Source organism: Oryza sativa, chromosome 1, assembly GCF_034140825.1.
Source record: "Oryza sativa Japonica Group chromosome 1, ASM3414082v1".
NCBI classification, from domain to species: Eukaryota; Viridiplantae; Streptophyta; class Magnoliopsida; order Poales; family Poaceae; genus Oryza; species Oryza sativa.
Window position 1 is genome coordinate 5,740,844 of NC_089035.1, and position 17,939 is coordinate 5,758,782.

At 41.2% G+C, this 17,939-nt stretch overlaps 1 protein-coding gene across 1 annotated transcript; it reads left to right on the forward strand.

Annotated features, from left to right (window-relative positions):
• The first annotated feature begins 275 nt into the window (after positions 1 to 275).
• Positions 276 to 3,046, forward strand: LOC107281461 (G-type lectin S-receptor-like serine/threonine-protein kinase SD2-5). Its single transcript, XM_015788849.3, has one exon. It carries the CDS (start codon positions 509 to 511, stop codon positions 3,044 to 3,046), a length of 2,538 nt encoding a protein of 845 aa, XP_015644335.1. The 5' UTR covers positions 276 to 508.
• Positions 3,047 to 17,939: the final 14,893 nt, after the last annotated feature.

A 17,939-nucleotide genomic window follows, 5' to 3' on the forward strand; every position in this document is an offset into this window, starting at 1 on the left:
TAATAGCCCATGCTATGCAGGGGTTAAAGACTAGTTCTTAACATCAGATGTGGAAACATATTTATTCTAGTCTACATCGATATCTGTTACTCAATTTAATGTTTTGAAAACAATCTGTATTTTATCTGTTCCACTAGTTCTGTTTCTTGACTAAGAATATTCAAAGTCAATGCTGAGATAAACCAACATGTGATATGGACAAGGAACTGAAATGTACCTGGCTCTCATTGCTTTCCTCTGTCCTCTTTAAAGACGTTGCCTTTAGACCAATACTTCTATCATACGGCACACGACAGTCGACAGCAATACAACTGGGTTAGTGCAATGGTCATCTGACCTTAGATAGTTGTACAATTTTGAAAGAAGAAAAACACAAGTCCTTATAAAAAAAAGAATCAGCAGCATCCAGAGAATTGCAGTCCTCTTCTTAGTTCTTATACGCTAATTGGGGGGTTAAGGAAAAAAAGGAGTGGGATTTGCGTGCACATGGTTGTTGCTGTGTACGAGAATGGCTCTTCCAGGCCGCCTCCTCCTCCTCTTTCTCACTGCCGCACATGCAGCCCTGCAAACATGCGGTGGTGACCAAACCCCTGGCCCCGTTGCAAATGTATCCAGGGTCTGGAGCAGCAATACCTCTAGAGACGTGCTCCTCTGCTCTGTCCCAGGCAATGGCAACGAGAAACTGTCCTTCGCTGCCGGCTTCTACTGCTCCTCCCCTTGCGACGCCATCCTCTTCGCCGTCTACATCACCTCAGGCTCCGGCGATATCCCTGTGGTCGTGTGGTCTGCCAACCGTGACCTTGCGGCACACCAGAACGCCACCCTGAGCTTCACCGCCAGTGGTGATTTGGTTCTTGCAAATGCAGATGGCAGCGTTGTCTGGTCCACCGGCACCTCAGGGCAGTTTGTCATTGGAATGACCATCACCAACTCTGGCAACCTGGTGCTATTTAATGATGCCTACATGCCGGTGTGGCAGTCGTTCGAAAATCCAACAGATTCTTTGCTCCCTGGGCAGATGCTAGCGGAGGGAATGATGTTAAGGCCCAACAGCTCTGCCACCAACTGGACTACAAGCAGACAGTTATATTTCACTGTTCGGTCTGATGGGCTCTATGCGTTTGCCGGATCTGACCAACCTCAACCATACTATCGGTTTGAGTTTTATTCGTCATATCTGGTTAAAAATGAAAGCATCACACAGTATCAGTACAAACCAACCTTTGTGACTCTGGTGAATGGGAGCCTATCAATCCCTGGATCTGATCCACTGGAGACCAAATTGCCACCTGCACACTCACTTCAGTACTTGAGGTTTGAGTCAGATGGGCATCTCAGGCTATATGAATGGGAAGAGTTCAAACAACGCTGGGTGATAGCAAAGGACATCTTTGAGTTAAACTACTGTCAATACCCAACTGTTTGTGGGGAGTACGGCATCTGCTTAAGTGAGGGCTGCTCCACTGAGGGCATGGACTGCTCGACTACGGAGTGCTCCTGTCCCAATACCACATACTTCAAGCCAATTGACAACATGAGACCTACTCTTGGTTGTGCGGTGGAAACTGAGATTTCCTGCCAAGCTATGCAAGATCACCAACTCGTAGCAATTCCTAATGTTACATACTTCCATCTCTGGGGCGATAGCCGTGGTGCACCAATGACCGATGAAGAGAGTTGCAAGAAAGACTGCTTGAGCAACTGCTCCTGTAAAGCTGCCTTGTTTAGTTTGTATCTCAACCAAACTCAGGCTTTGCTCTATCCGGATCTATCTCTTTCTATGTCATATCTGAATACGTGTTACTTGCTACCAGAAGTCCTTTCACTGCAAGCATATCTTGATCCAGGCTACTACTCAAAAGATCCGGTAAACGCTAGGTCAACATTGTACGTCAAGGTGCAGAGTACACACCTGCTTCCTCCATCAAAGAAAAAAAACACTTTTGGTTATGCAATTGGAGCAACCGCCGCTGCACTAGTGACACTCACCATTATCTCAATGGTCATCAGGAAGAGGTGTAATCGACAAAGAGCTGATGAAAGCGATTTTGCAGACCTGCCTGGAACAATAACGAGGTTCACCTTCAAGATGCTGAAAGCAGCAACCAATGATTTCAGTAGCAAGCTTGGGGAAGGAGGATTTGGTTCAGTTTTTCTAGGAAAATTAGGCAATGAGATGGTTGCAGTAAAACTGCTGGATCGAGCAGGTCAAGGAAAGAAGGACTTCTTAGCAGAAGTTCAGACAATTGGCAACATTCATCACATCAATCTGGTAAAGCTGATAGGTTTTTGTGTGGAGAGATCACACAGGCTCCTGGTTTATGAGTATATGCCTAGAGGATCACTAGACAAGTGGATTTATTACTTGCATAGCAATGCTCCACTAGATTGGGGCACGCGGAAGAGGATAATCACCAATGTCGCCAGGGGTCTGTCTTATCTTCATGACGAGTGTAGGCAGAGAATTGTTCATTTGGACATTAAACCACATAACATTCTCTTAGATGACAGCTTCAATGCGAAAGTTGCTGACTTTGGTCTATCAAAGCTGATCGAGAGGGAGATAAGCAAAGTTGTGACAAGAATGAAAGGGACACCTGGATACATGGCACCTGAATGGCTGACTTCACAAATCACAGAGAAGGTTGATGTATATAGCTTTGGTGTTGTGGTCATGGAAATCATCAGTGGAAGAAAGAACATTGACTACTCTCAGTCAGAGGAGAATGTTCAGCTCATTACTTTACTGCAAGAGAAGGCAAAGAAAGGCCAGCTTGAAGATCTGGTTGACAAGAATAGTGATGAAATGCACTTACACAAGGAGGAAGTGATTGAGGTGATGAAGCTTGCCATGTGGTGTTTGCAGAGCGATAGCAGTAGAAGACCATCCATGTCCGTGGTGGTGAAGACCATGGAAGGAGAAAGGGCGGTAGATGACAATTTGGGTTATAACTTCTTTGATTTGAGCCCTGCAATATCTGTTCCAGTTGAGCAGCTCAACAGTTCATTGCACCCTGAAGCATCAATTTTATCTGCCCCTAGGTGAAATCATAGGTAAAAAAAGGTCCAGTGTTCAACAGTAGTGTTGTTTCTAATTATCCTATGATGAAGTTTGATTTAGTTCGTGATTGTCATGTATGTTTCAGCAATGTAGCTTTAAAATGTCTTTGTCTAAGTTAAAATCTGAAATAACATGCATATATGCATTATATATACTGAGATTTTAAAATGGCCCTTGAAAAACAGCGATGTACTGAACATATGGCCACTCAGTTTTAATAAATTGTACATGGGGCTTAAGGCCCTGATATTATTATGGTTATTATAGTTATTGTTGTTATTACTGTTATTGTTGTTATTCTTGTTATTAAATATTTGATTAGTTTGAGTATTTCATTGCATCAGACAATCAGGTTGATGCCACATATAGCCAACAGTGCTGATTTATGAGCTAATTTGTTTTTTATCTGTTGCCATTCAGGGTGTGAGGAATATTTTGAAATATGTCTTCACAGATGATATTTGTTTGAGATTTTTCCCCTGTTAGTATTCAGGGTAGTTGGCAAATATCATGTCAACAGATGATTATTGCCCTCCCTTCTGACACAAGATCATTCTCTTCCTCTATACTCCCTCCATTCCATAATATAAGGCACGACCACTTTTTTTTAGAGACTTAGATGTTCCATAATATAAGGCATGCATGCAAGTATGCAATTAATTATAACATCTTCTCTATTAAATTATTACTTTTTAAAATTCTTCACTCTCATGTTATCTAATCCTATTGGACGCATGCATTATATTTATTAGGATGATCCAAAGTTCCAAACTACAAGATGATAATAATTATTTCTTGGTCTTTGGGTTAAGGGTGGTTGTGCCTTATATTTTGGAATGGAGGGAGTATATGTTATATATTTGAGTGATGAGTGCATGCAGACATTATTTATGTTTGTACAGTACATTTTGCATGCTACCTGTGTCATTAGTATCATCAGGAGAGAAGTACCTCAGAACCCATATGACGCCTTGGGGAGATTGTAATGGCTTCACTGGTGCTCAGATCATCTCATGGAGATGTCCACGAGGAGAAGCTCGTAGGAGGCGTTGAATCCCTATCCGTAAGGCTGGCTCCATGAAGATATTCCCAACTAGAAGGGGGGAAATTTCAGAATAGATTAGAACCACGAAGAGCAAGAGAATTTCAAGGGAGGTTGGATACCTCACTAATGTCTCCTCGAGAGATCGGCAAGCTGATGACCTGCCAGTCTGCCACTAGCCCAACTGCTTCGCTGCTGTCTCCTGGAACATCAAACCCTAACTCCCACGCCACAGCTAAAAGGGGATTCCCCCCACCCACCCCCCCCCCCCCCCAAAAAAAAAAGCTCAGAGATGCCCACTCTCCACTTTTCAGTCTAATTCAACATTTATCAGAAAAAGGGTATAATATTTGATTCCATCCATAAATCGACTTTCCCTCCTATGCTCTAAGTTCCAGTATTGATAAGAATTCGAGTTCTTAATGTTCGTATGGTGTAAATTGGGAAATTGTACCATAATAAGCCTAAGGCAACACATTATCTTCAAGTTTATGGCCTGAAGTGAGTTTTACACCTGTGGAATTGTTTTTTTAATCATCCAGATACACTGTAAATCACTTTAAGATCAGCCCCATGTTTGTTAAGTGTTAACGAACTCCTGAAGCAACCTGAAAAGAATTAGTGACTAGTTAGGTGTGGTCATGTAACACTACGCCACCGCGAAACTCGCCGCCGACGAGAGAGAGAGATATTTAGACGAGATCGGAGTTGGGGACGAAGAGAAACAGAGCTGAGGCAGAGGAGAGACAGAGTTTGGAGAGAGATAGATTCGATTTCTTTTGCCAGGTTGGCCACAGCCATTCTCTCTCTCGAGTATTTATCTCCTGATTACATGGGCCGTTGGCCCAAACGATTTAAGGCACGCAGGCCGCATTCTATTTGATAAAGTCTAGCCCAAAACACACACACTATCATTCACAGTTAAACCTCTTTCTCAGTGTCACCATTGCCGGTCATGACAGTGCCGCCCGCAGGAGTTTCAGCTTGTCCCCAAGCTGGAGCATCTGGAAAGCGAGTCTTCACAACATGATAGTCCTCCCAAGTAGCATGATCTGCTGGTAATGAAGACCATTTCAGCAACACCTGGACATGAGCTGCATTGCAGCGCTTCACTAGTCGACGCTCCAAAATCGCCTCAGGAACAATGTCAGCAGCATTAAGAACCACTGGGGATGGCAAAGAAGTATAAACAGGAGTATGATCTGGCACCTGAGCTTTGAGTTGAGAAACATGAAACACTGGATGCACAGTGCTGCTGGCAGGTAGATCCAAACGATAAGCCGCCACTCCAATGCGCTCCAAAACAGTAAAAGGGCCAAAGAACTTATAAGCCAACTTAGGATATGGTCTATTAACTACTGAGGACTGAGCATAAGGCTGTAACTTCAAGAAAACAGCATCACCCATAGCAAAAACACGGTCAGAACGACCTTTATCAGCCTTGTTCTTCATACGCAGCTGGGCTCGAGTTAACTGCTGCTGTAAAAATTCAGACAAGTGCTGCCTTTCAGTCTGAACATCCACCACATCAGGCAGAGTAGCCAATGTCAGATCAGGAACTTGAGAATAATGAGGATCCACCCCAAAAAGAGCCTTATGAGGAGAACAGCAAAGAGATGTATGATAATTTGTATTGTACCAAAATTCTGCCAAATGAATCCAATGGCTCCACTTCTTAGAGTTAGCCTGAGTCATGCATCGTAAATACATTTCCAAACACTGATTGACACGCTCTGTTTGGCCATCTGTTTACGGGTGATATGCTGTGCTCATCTGTAATTGAGTGTCCCAAGTAGCAAAAAGAGTTGTCCAAAACTTGCTAGTAAAGAGACGATCACGATCAGACACAATAGAACGAGGGATGCCATGAGTTTTAAATACAGTTTTGTCCACCAGATGAGCCACTTGTGATGCAGTGAATGGATGACGCAAAGGAATGAAATTCGCATACTTAGTAAAACAATCCACCACCACCAAAATTGCATTATAACCATCAGAGCGCGGTAAGCCTTCAATAAAATCCATGGAGATGTCCTGCCAGGCCTCTTTTGGAATTGGGAGAGGAGCTAATAGTCCAGGAAGCCGACAGTGTTCATGTTTGTCCTGTTGGCAAACCTGACATTGCTTCACAAAATTTTCAACATCCAACTTGAGACCAGGCCAAGCAAATAATTTCTTAATTCGATGATAAGTAGCAGCAATCCCAGAATGGCCACCAAGTGCAGAAGCATGAAAAGCTTGAATCAACTTAGTATGCAGTCCTGCATTGGATCCAATCCAAATCTTATTCTGGAATCTAATAATCCCTTGTGTCAATGAATACCCTTGAGAATTAGGAGAATGCACAGCCAACTCAGCTAGTAGCTGCTGAGCTTGAGGATCCACTGTATAAGAATTGATCACCTCCTGAATCCAGATCGGTTGGACCACAGAAAGAGCACAAAATTGAGAGGAGGAAGGCATTCTAGATAAAGCATCAGCAACAATATTATCAACCCCTCTCTTGTATTGAAAAGAATATTGCAAACCCATCAATTTAGTCATTGCCTTTTGCTGTAATTCAGTCCCCAATATTTGATCATCCAAATGACACAAGCTTTTGTGATCTGTTTTAATGATAAATGGACCTCTCTGCAGATAACATCTCCACTTATCCACAGCCATCATAATAGCTAGAAACTCTTTTTCGTAAATGGACAATTTCTGATTAACAGGACCCAAAGTTTTGCTATAATAAGCAATAGGGTGACCCTGCTGACTTAAAACAACACCAAGACCATAAGCACATGCATCAGTCTCCAAAGTAAAAGGAAGCTGAAAATTGGGCAAAGCTAACACTGGAGTGTTACTCATAGTTGTCTTCAACTGATCAAAAGCAAGCTGAGCAGCATCAGTCCAAAGAAAGGCATTCTTCTTCAACAAGAGTGTCAATGGTCGTGTTATGATACTATAACCCTGAACAAATTTTCTGTAATAGCCTGTCAGTCCCAAAAATCCCCTCAATTCAGTAACAGAAGTAGGCACAGGCCAAGCCAGCATTGCTGCTGTCTTCTCAGGATCAGTACTAACTCCTTTGTCAGAAATGATATGTCCTAAGTATTCTAGTTGAGTGCAAGCAAAAGAGCATTTAGACCTCTTAGCAAACAACTGGTGCTGCCTCAAAATAACAAAAACTTGCTAAAGATGATGCAAATGACTATCAAGGTCAGGGCTATAAACTAAGATATCATCCATAAACACCAACACAAACTTCCTGATAAATGGTGCAAAGACTGAGTTCATAAGGCACTGAAAGGTGGAGGGTGCATTCGTGAGACCAAATGGCATAACCCTAAACTGAAATTGCCCATGATGTGTCTTAAAGGCTGTCTTGGCTTCATCAGTTTCCACCATTCGAATTTGATGATACCCAGCTTTCAAGTCCAGTTTAGAGAAGAATTTAGTGCCTGAGAGCTCATCCAATAATTCATCAACAACCAGCATAGGAAACTTACTTTTAATGGTGAGAGCATTTAATCTTCTGTAATCCACACAAAAACGCCAACAACCATCCTTTTTCTTGACAAGTAAAACAGGTGATGCATAGGGACTCATACTAGGTGTAATTAAACCAGCATCAATCATTTCGTTCACCTGTTTCTCAATCTCGTCTTTTTGTAATGGATAATAGCGATAAGGTCTGCAGTTGACAGGAATAGCATCAGGTACTAGAGAAATAGCATGATCAAAAACCCTGTGTGGGGGAAGACACTTAGGATCGTGAAAGACATCGTCAAAGTCAGTTAACAATTGTTGCACTGAAGAAGGAATCACATGCTGGACATCATCCTGGGAATGTTCCAACAAAGCAGCAGTCCATATTTCACAACCCTTATGCCATTTCAAAAGTTGTGGCAGAGTGACAGCAGCAATTTCAGAAGGGACTGCAGCATCTTGTACTCCTTGAAGAGAAATCCAAGACCCTTGATACTGAAACTTGAGTGTTTTATTAGCCCAATGACAAGACATTTCCCCCCATTGCTCAAGCCAGTCCCTACCTAAGATGGCATCGTGACCCCCCAAAGTGACCACCCTCATGTCATAAGTAAATGTGTGCCCCTGAATCCACCAAGAAAAACCAGGAACCACATACTGACAAGGTAAGCAATCACCATTAGCAACTTTCACCAGAGTAGAAGGAATTGGTTTTAGAGGTAAACCCAGCATCTGTGCAAAGTTGTAATCAATAAAGCTGTGAGAGCTGCCAGAATCCACCAAAAGTAACAAGACTTTACTGTGAACCAATGCTCTCAAATGAATAGCAGTAGGAAGGTGAGCTCCTGTCAATGCATTCAGAGAAATATGACAGTCCTCCTCATCATCAGATTGTTCTGCAGCAATAACAACATCCAATATGTCATCAGTGAGCACCTCTTCCAACTGCATAGCTTTGATTTGGCCTCCAACAGCACAACGATGTTCAGGAGTATATTTGTCACCACACTTAAAACAAAGACCCTGAGCACGTCGATAGTCTTTCAACTGCTTAGCCTTCCATAGATCCTCTTTATCTACTCGACCTGGAGCAGTATCAGAACTGATATCACTCTTGTACTGAGGAAGTTTCACAAATTTCCCTTTGAGAGCTTTGGTAGCTCTACTAGCCAAGACAGATTCCTGCATAAGAGCAATAGCAGATGCTTGCTGTACAGTGTCAGGCAATTGAACAACAACAGCAGCTCGAATTTCTTCAGTAAGACCATTCATAAAACGAGTCACTAACATTTTATGTTACCCCCCACAGATGGATCAAACACTCTGATCTGATAGACAAGAGAATCAAATTGTTGTTTATACTCAGTCATTGTACCAGTTTGAGTCAGAGTATCTAGTGCAGACATTTTCTCACGTTCCACAACACCCTCAAATTCTGTTTCGACTGCCATTCTAAACTGATCCCAAGAGTTAACCTCATTCACTAACTTATAAGAATGATACCATTGAGCCACATTTCCCGACATATGAAACACAGCAGCAGAGACTTTGAAATTTTGAGTGATTTGGTACATGTCAAAATAAGTCTCACACATATCCAACCAAATCCGCACATCAGAACCATCGAAACGAGGAAAATCCATTTTAGGAAGTGGCTGATGACGCCGATAAATCCCATCACCAAAACCACGACCCAAATCAACCCCATCCAACACAGGAGGAACAGGTGGATTCAACGGCGGAGGAGTCGCGGAACCTGCACCTTGCCGACGGAATCCATGGCGAGATCCACCTTGGTAGTCACCTTCTCGAGACTGCCACCTTGGGAATCCAGCCGCTGATCAATCTCGTGCATCCACTTTGTGATGCCTTCCAACTTCTCCAAGAGTTTGGACTCCATGGAGTCCATTAGCTTGCTTCAAAGGGGCTGAAAGTTTTGCGGGCGCCGTGGCGAATCAGGAAGAATCCAACGCACGGCGACGCCCACAACCTGGCTCTGATACCACTGTAACACTATGCCACCGCGAAACTCGCCGCCGACGAGAGAGAGAGATTTAGACGAGATCGGAGTTGGGGACGAAGAGAAACAGAGCTGAGGCAGAGGAGAGATAGAGTTTGGAGAGAGATAGATTCGATTTCTTTTGCCAGGTTGGCCACAGCCATTCTCTCTCTTGAGTATTTATCTCCTGATTACATGGGCCATTGGCCCAAACGATTTAAGGCACGCAGGCCGCATTATATTTGATAAAGTCTAGCCCAAAACACACACACTATCATTCACAGTTAAACCTCTTTCTCAGTGTCACCATTGCCGGTCATGACAGGTCAGGATGTTTCATCCAATGATCAAGGGAAATATCCATAAAAAGGGAACCTTTACCTCTTGGAATCATTGGATGATACAGAGAAGTTCTTGCTGAGCCATTTATATGAAATCTGTCAAAAACACACATATCGATTGTTGAAACAGTCTGCCAAGGTAAACAAATCCAACAACTCAAACAATTTCAATGAATCAACCACTAAACAAGTAACAAGAATATTACGAGAAAGGACAGGCAAGTGGTTCATCCTATGGTCATGTGGAGCTGCAGTATCACACTCGTTTAATCATTATGTAAATAAACTCATGACATACAACAATCTGATTGGAAACTCCACCATCCCAAGCTGAACAAACTTGGCCAGTTCCTGTTGAATTTGACAACAAAAGGCTGATGCAATGTTAATCCTCCCACAAAAGATTGGAATAAATCTAAGTTTGTCATGGAAAACTGGAAACATTGTTACTCCATATACATGATATCATGAATGGGCACCGAACCATCAACAAAGATATCAAATCCACCATGAACTGGCACATTTGTTTCTTGTTTCTTTTTTTGTTTTTCTAAGCTTAACGCAATATGAACATTAATGTCCAAAACAAAACTTATCAACCCTAAGGTACACCTCGAACAAAACACAACCCTAACCCATGCGCGCCCCAAGTACCAAAATGAGCCGGCAAGAACAAGAATTCGAAGCGCACGAGAAACCAAGAAATCATCTCGACCCCAACCTTAATCCCTAATGCGGTAGAGCCTCGCATTCCGTTGTGACTCACCACTTAGAGCGGATCAGCGAAGAGGGAGTGGATTTGGGGGATCAGGTCGAGCAGCGCCTAGTCCGCGGTGGCCGCCATGGGGGGTGGTGCTTGGCGCGAGCTCCTGCTCCCGTTTTCAGAAGGTTCCAGATCCCTCGCACCTTGCTAGGGTTTGGGGCAATTGGGGGAGGAGGCAAGGAATTTGGGCGCGGGAATCGCGCGGTTGGAGGGCCAATGACCAGCACCAATTTTCCCGCCTCCCTACTCCTACCCTAGCACTAGTAATATGCCCTGCTAAACGCTACGGTGCAATTTTATTTGTCTAACAAAATATATTTTTCAAACTGGGAGATGATGTGATATGAATGAATATATAAAAGAAAGGTTATATGCAGAGCTCAGATGGATTTTTTATGGGAGAGTACTCAGATCAGGGCGCTAGGAGAAACGATGCTCGCTCGGGCGCTTCATCCGCCATTCAATCTGGGTCACTGGAATGGTAGTGCTGTTAAAAAAAATCGGATGATAGATATAGGAAGTGAAACAGCATACACGATAGTGTCACGCATCTCTTTTAATTTTTTTTTGCCACACGTTTGATGTTATGCTCAGATATTTTTTTGGTGGGTATGTGATAAAATATTTTATTTTAGGATAATGTCACACATATCTTTTGTTTTTTGCCACGCGTTTGATAAATATTTTATTTTAGGATTTGTTTGTATTCATGTTGAAGCCGCCCATTATAAAGCACTATAATGTGATTCATGTCACATCACCTTTTTTCGCGTGATGTGATAAAATAGTTTATTTTGGGACATGAACCCTTTTTGTATGCGTGCGTTCAATAATTAGTTTATTTTAGGATTTTTTTTATTCATGTTTAAATGGACAGTCCAATTTAATTTTGTTATATATATAGCCCTGAAGAGCGGGACTCTACATAGCCCAGTGTTTATGTACCATACTGCTGGGGAAACTTGCTTTTTGACACATACATTTTAGTATGCTGTATTTGGAACTTTGAAGTTATTTGTCCTACATGGCGAGCTTCTCAAATCTTGAATTTCTACAGCAAGAATCAAAGTATCAAACTAATTTCTAACAACAATGATGTGAAAAATGAATGCTGCAACTGTATATATGTAGAGAACTCAATTTATCATTTAATATTGGCAATGTACTGCAACAAATGAAAAATAAATTAACAATATATCTGAATATAAATAAGTGCAAATTTGCTCCATACTGAGTTATACCGCAGAACAATGAAGCAGCCAACAGCAAGAACGCAAGTCACTTGACAAACATGTATCTCCAGGATATATAAGCTGTGCTCGAATTTGCCATTCAAAATTTGAGTAACCTCCTAGAATTAGCAGTGTCAAAGTTTACCATATTGTTAATATGCATATCGAATAAACCAGAACATGTATATGTTCAATTTTCAACATTGTATATTCTGATATATGGAAAATAGACTCCTATAAAATTTGTAGTCCACTACTCTATGCCCTGAGCCACATGTCTAACTAACTGTGCTTCCCAAACCACATATTTCTATTGTCATAGCTTCTTAATGCTTACCTGCCACTGAAAACAATGTTACATCGTGTATAAGCCTATCTTTAAGCATCGATAATTCAACTTGAGTACTTGACAATTGGATCACTGAAGGTGGGAAATAATGTGGCTCGGTAAAATAAGCCCCAGCATGGTGTTGACAGGGTATTTGCCAATGATTTCAGCCTAGGAATGACTAACACAGTATCAGATATTTTCAACCTGCTAAACAGGATGGTTCCTATCAAATACAACCTACACCAACAGTCCGGTGTCAATTATTTATTGCAAAGACATATGGCCATATAACTTTTCTTTTTCTCATGAAAGGGGCATTTCTGCTTAATGTTAGTGAGCTATCCATCGTGTGGACTGAACATAACATATAAGAAGGCAGCACATCAGCTGTAATAAGTAGCTCAAATTCCTTGAAAAAGCCTGTAAGCATAAACTACTTGTTTTAAAAAGAATACAGCTTTTCAATTATGAACACAGCCAAGCAATCAAGTACCAACATATACATACTGCTACCGATTTGTTTTATTATTGCTTATTTCCTATGATAGACTGTTATCTGAATTCTGCCTAGTTCATGTTTAGCATAGCCAAACTAAAGTTTAAAACAGACAGGTCCTGATCACCCAAGCATTATAATTGAGCATGAAAAATATATACATACATGCTGAAAAACTAAGGACTCTCCGGCTCATCTGATCACCATGGGGCCTTATGCCGCCTCTGGGAAGCCAACCTTCAGGTTGTCATAATCAAACATGGTATGGTTGGCTACTTGGCTCCCATAAAGACATCTGGCATCTCCCAAGATCCTGCAGCAGCAAGCACCCATATTTAGAGTGAAGGACAATGTCTATGGGGACTTGTTTTTAGTGATGTTTAGCACAACGGAGATTGGAAAGTAATATCATAAAAGAGGAAAACTTGAACATGTCTTAATATAAAGTCTAAAACTGTTGAATGCACTTCTTTTGTTGATTAACAAGTATCTAGAAGAATACCATATCACTGAAGACTAAAGATACCAAACATCTAAGAACTACCTCATTTCTTTCGTGGTGACATCTCTACATATCACAGATCTTCATTTCAGATTTTCCAGGCAAGCAGGCCATAAATTAATTAAGGCAATGGCTAAGCTATATAGCGCCCTTGGCAATACATTTGCTTGGGGGTGATTAGTAATAAATGTTATTTAGCTCCCCATGATATTAAACAATTGTCTGAAAACAAGCACTTGAAAACAAAGGTTGATAAAATAGGTAGTGTTACATATTGTATTACCATAAGAAACTGAGGTTAAATACCACTAACAACCAATCCATCGTATATGATGTTTTGCATCCTATACATTTTCTTCAATTTGAAAGTTAAATTTCCTTGATAACAGTTGGTCCTTATACATATGGTGTTATTTAGAGTGACTATTTCCAGTGAACTAAAGAATGAATTAAATGCTTTTAAGCAGTTCCAAACTTACCTCAAATGGAACTGCAACAACTGGATAGTGATGCAGAGACAGAAGTTATGCAGCATAGTGAGGGCACCATGTTACCAAATACTGTGAGCATTTAAATTGCAAGACCTCTGAAAAAGTAGAACAAGCAGTTGACAGAATTCAGCAATAGATCTCGAGTATATACAGTTAGACAAGCTAGAGATGTACGAACAACGAAAGTAAATAGCAATTTTTGCAACAATTCCTAAATTATATATCCAACAACTCCATGTCATATGCACCAACTATCATCCTGAATTTCGTTTCCTTCCTGGAGATAAATTGCTTGGCTAAGCACCTTTAGGTCCATACGCTAGTGAAGCGTATAAGAGGTGTAAAACATGTTAATTATATGAGAAGCATACTGTTTAAGCAATCCAACTTGAAATCCCATTGCATCAGCGCAGTTATTAATAGCAAAAGGTTGTTTAAAATAAACAGAAAAGCAATGGTTAATCGACATTATTTCTTCCCCAAAATCCATATCCTGGTAAAAAAAAATTCTAAGTAGAGACGATTGGCACCACATGAATTAGCTCTAATCTATTGGTACACTCATAAACAAATACTGGCCATAGCTTGCAATAGAACCAGAATCGAGATTATAGATTTACAACGGTTATTACTGAAATGCAAGAAAGAGAAATTATGCAACACAAACCAGAATCAAACGGATCAGAGTGGGCCAAAATCGAAAAGCAATTGGTGTTGACAGGGGATCAGAGACCGTGGAACGGCGGGGTGACCCATGGAGGGGCGAAGGAAATTTGTCCTACAAAGCTTTTTGAATCAAAGGAATGAACCCTATGGAATCATATGAAATTCGTATGGAATACCTCTTCCCATATAAGTTTTGGAGAAATTTTAATAAGAGGTAGAACCTCATGGAAGAAATCCTTTGAGTCTTTATCTCTCATCAATTTCTTGTGGTCTAATCAAACGGTTATTCCTATATTTTTTCTGTGTTTTGTAATCCTCTGTTTTACACTTACATTCTTATTAGAATTCTATGTTTTTCCTATTCCTCTGTTTTTTCATTGATGTGATTCAAAGGGACCCTTATCGATCTTCGTTGCTCTATGGCTGCGGAATTAAATTTGAAAATATACTGTTGATTCGTTTTTTTCTCACAAATATTCGGGATGTAAATTTATTAGCAGAAATATACCCTCGATCTCGCACAACCGTTTCGCGAAAGTGACGTGGACGTGACGACGCGAACGGTCTCGCACAACGACAGCGCGAGACCACACGGTGTCGCGCGGTAATAGGGCGAGACCGCACAGTCTCGCACGATGAAACTGCGACACTATGAATGACAAAATCGAGGACGTACGTGGTGGCGGCGTCAGACCACACGGTCTCGCGCGGCCAAACCGCGAGACCAAGCAGTCTCGCTCGCTCACCGGGCGAAAGCGACTGTTGAAAATGGTTAATTAGTGATTAATTACTCTAATTAATGATTAAATATTATTTAATCATTAATTAGAGTAATTAATCACTAATTAATCGGCACTGATGGACAAGACATTCGGTCTCGCTAATTCCTTACGCGAGACCGTTCGCTCTCGCTGTTTCATATCGTGATTTCGCACGGTCTCGCGCTCCCACCGCGCGACACTGCGTGTGTCGTCACGCTCTCGTCACTTTCGCATAACGATTGTGCAAGATCGACGTTATATTTCTGCTAAAAAGTTTGTATCACGAATATTTCTAAGAAACAAAGTATATTTTCAAATTTAATTCTATGTCTGCGTGCGTGCGTGCCCTTCGGTCGGACTTCGCCTGTTCGATCACCGTCGATGCTAGCTGTGCCACCGCCAGGCCATGGTTGCCAAAGTCACTGCCTCCGTCCCAGATACGTACGTACCCTCATCACAGGACACAAGGGTCGATTTTTAGCTACTGCTTGCTGTCACCAATGCAATGAACTAGTGAAGAATCCAGATGGTACATGCATGTGTTCCTGTTGATCATTTTCCTTTACAACTTTTGGTGTTGAAATGTTACCTAAGAAGAATTTCGTCTGCTGCCGAGAAAAGAAAAAAAAAGGGAACAAGAAGTTGAATTTATTGAGTCACAAAAGAGTGTTATACATACTCCTTCCGTACTCATAAAAAAAATCGTTTAGGATAATGTTTAAGTTAAATCTTGAGAATATAAATCATGAATAACTCTCAAGTTGTTGAGTTTGAAAATATAAAGATTATATGAATAGATTTGTATTAAAAAATACTTTCATAAAAGTATACATATATCGCTTTTTAATAATTTTTTTTATAGAAGCAAGAAGTTAAAGATGTGTTTTGGAGACCGTGTCGCTGTCCAAAACGACTTCCTTTACGAGTACAGAGGGAGTATGTTTCAAGTAATGTTATTCGCAATAAAAATCCTGAGAAGGCACATTAATCCTAATACTGAAGAACGATACCAACAACCTCTTTTTTGTTTAAAGAAAAAAGTACGAATTACCCCCCTGAACTATCGCGGTCGACTGAATTACCCCTGAACTATCGCAGTCGATTGAAGCTTTTCTTATCTCGTGTTTAAGTGGCTGATTTAGATTTGAGCAACTACATATTGGCAATACTTTAATCTAACAAGTTGTGATGTATAATGAGATGTGATTTGTGGCTATACTCTATGTTAATAGTACTTTTACAGTTGGTTAATGGCTTCTATAGTTCTATTGTCTGTTTTGCAGTATTGTAATGCACGTTTCGTGGTTCGCTACATCATCTTGGAATGATAGTTGAGGAATAGTTGAAGAATATCCGTGTCTTAGTTGAGGAATAGTTGGGGAATATCTGTGTCTCTTGTCTTTGAACTTGTGGATAGTGAGCTTGTCTGTTTTGGCATGATAGTTAGGAACGTTTGTGTGTCTTGTCTTTGAACTTGTGGATAGTGAGCTTGTATGAGATATGTTGCACTTGGCACTGTATTGAGTTCAAATGGTTGGATTGTTGTGGATAGTGAAACATGCCCTACCTTTTCTGTCTAGATGATACTAATGTTAGCACCGTGTGTGTGCCTTCTGATTGAACCGGTTTTTGTGTATTTTGATTGAACCGGTTTTAGGTGAAACTCAAATATCAGTTGCTTTTCTGTCTATTCTATCCGAATCATTTCGGCTATTGGTTGAATTGGATAAGTTTTTTTGGTCTATTTGTGATCAATGTTAAAGCCGTCAATGTATTTCTGACAGTTTTTTTTTGTTTGAACTATTTGGTTTAACTGAATCCAATTTATTTGTCATCCTTGATAGAACGGAACATAGGTGTAGTTTTTTTATCTAGGATATTATTTGATTGAAGTTTTGATTACTGCGATTCAACTAGAATCTGAAACAACAATAAACCCAGCGTCATGATGCTCACCCCTAAAACAAATCAGATTGTTTAACAATTAACATAGATTAAGTTTGTTCCGAGTTTTGATTGGAGAGATTTAGCTAGAATCTGAAACAACAATGCACTAGTCTTCTATTCTATCCCCTCCTCTCACTCGAATGCGGGGCATTAAAAACTCTTACAGAAAAAACTAAAACAACAATGCAATAGTCTTTACTCTTACAGAAAAAACTAAAACATTGTAGAAAAATCGTTGCTAAGAAAAAGTGGTTGGTTAAAAAAAATCCCGCTTTATGTTAAAGCCAGCCTTGCAGACTCTATAACAAATTCAATTTAATTGTCCAAACATCAAATATAAATAACAAGGGAGGAGCACCACAAATATACAGTTACATCGTGGGAAAAGCCAATCAAACTGTAAGACATTTTTTTCTCACAAATTGTACAAACCATGCCTCAAAGAGGCTCGCTACTGACCTAGATCATCAGTAAAGAACGCCACTGATTTAGTTTATCAACGAAAATTGCTTCTGATCATCTTCCTCGAGGTATTTGAGGTATTGCTGGATATGAGGCAAGCGGGATATGGCACAAGGCGGCGGCGGGTGCGCCCTGGCGGCGCGGGCATAACGCTTCTGCCACTCCTTATCCGGGTCATACCGGTGAAGCTTCCCCGCCCGCCGGTACTCCTCCACCACGTCCTCCTCCGTCATCTCCATGTACTTGGCCGCTTCAGCGTTCGCCGCCCGGAAGAAGGCCAGCGTCGCCTCTTTCTCCGCCGCCGTCCACTTCTCCACTTCGGGAGCAAACCTGAACGGCTTCGTCGTCTCTTCTTCCACGTCGCCGGCGGC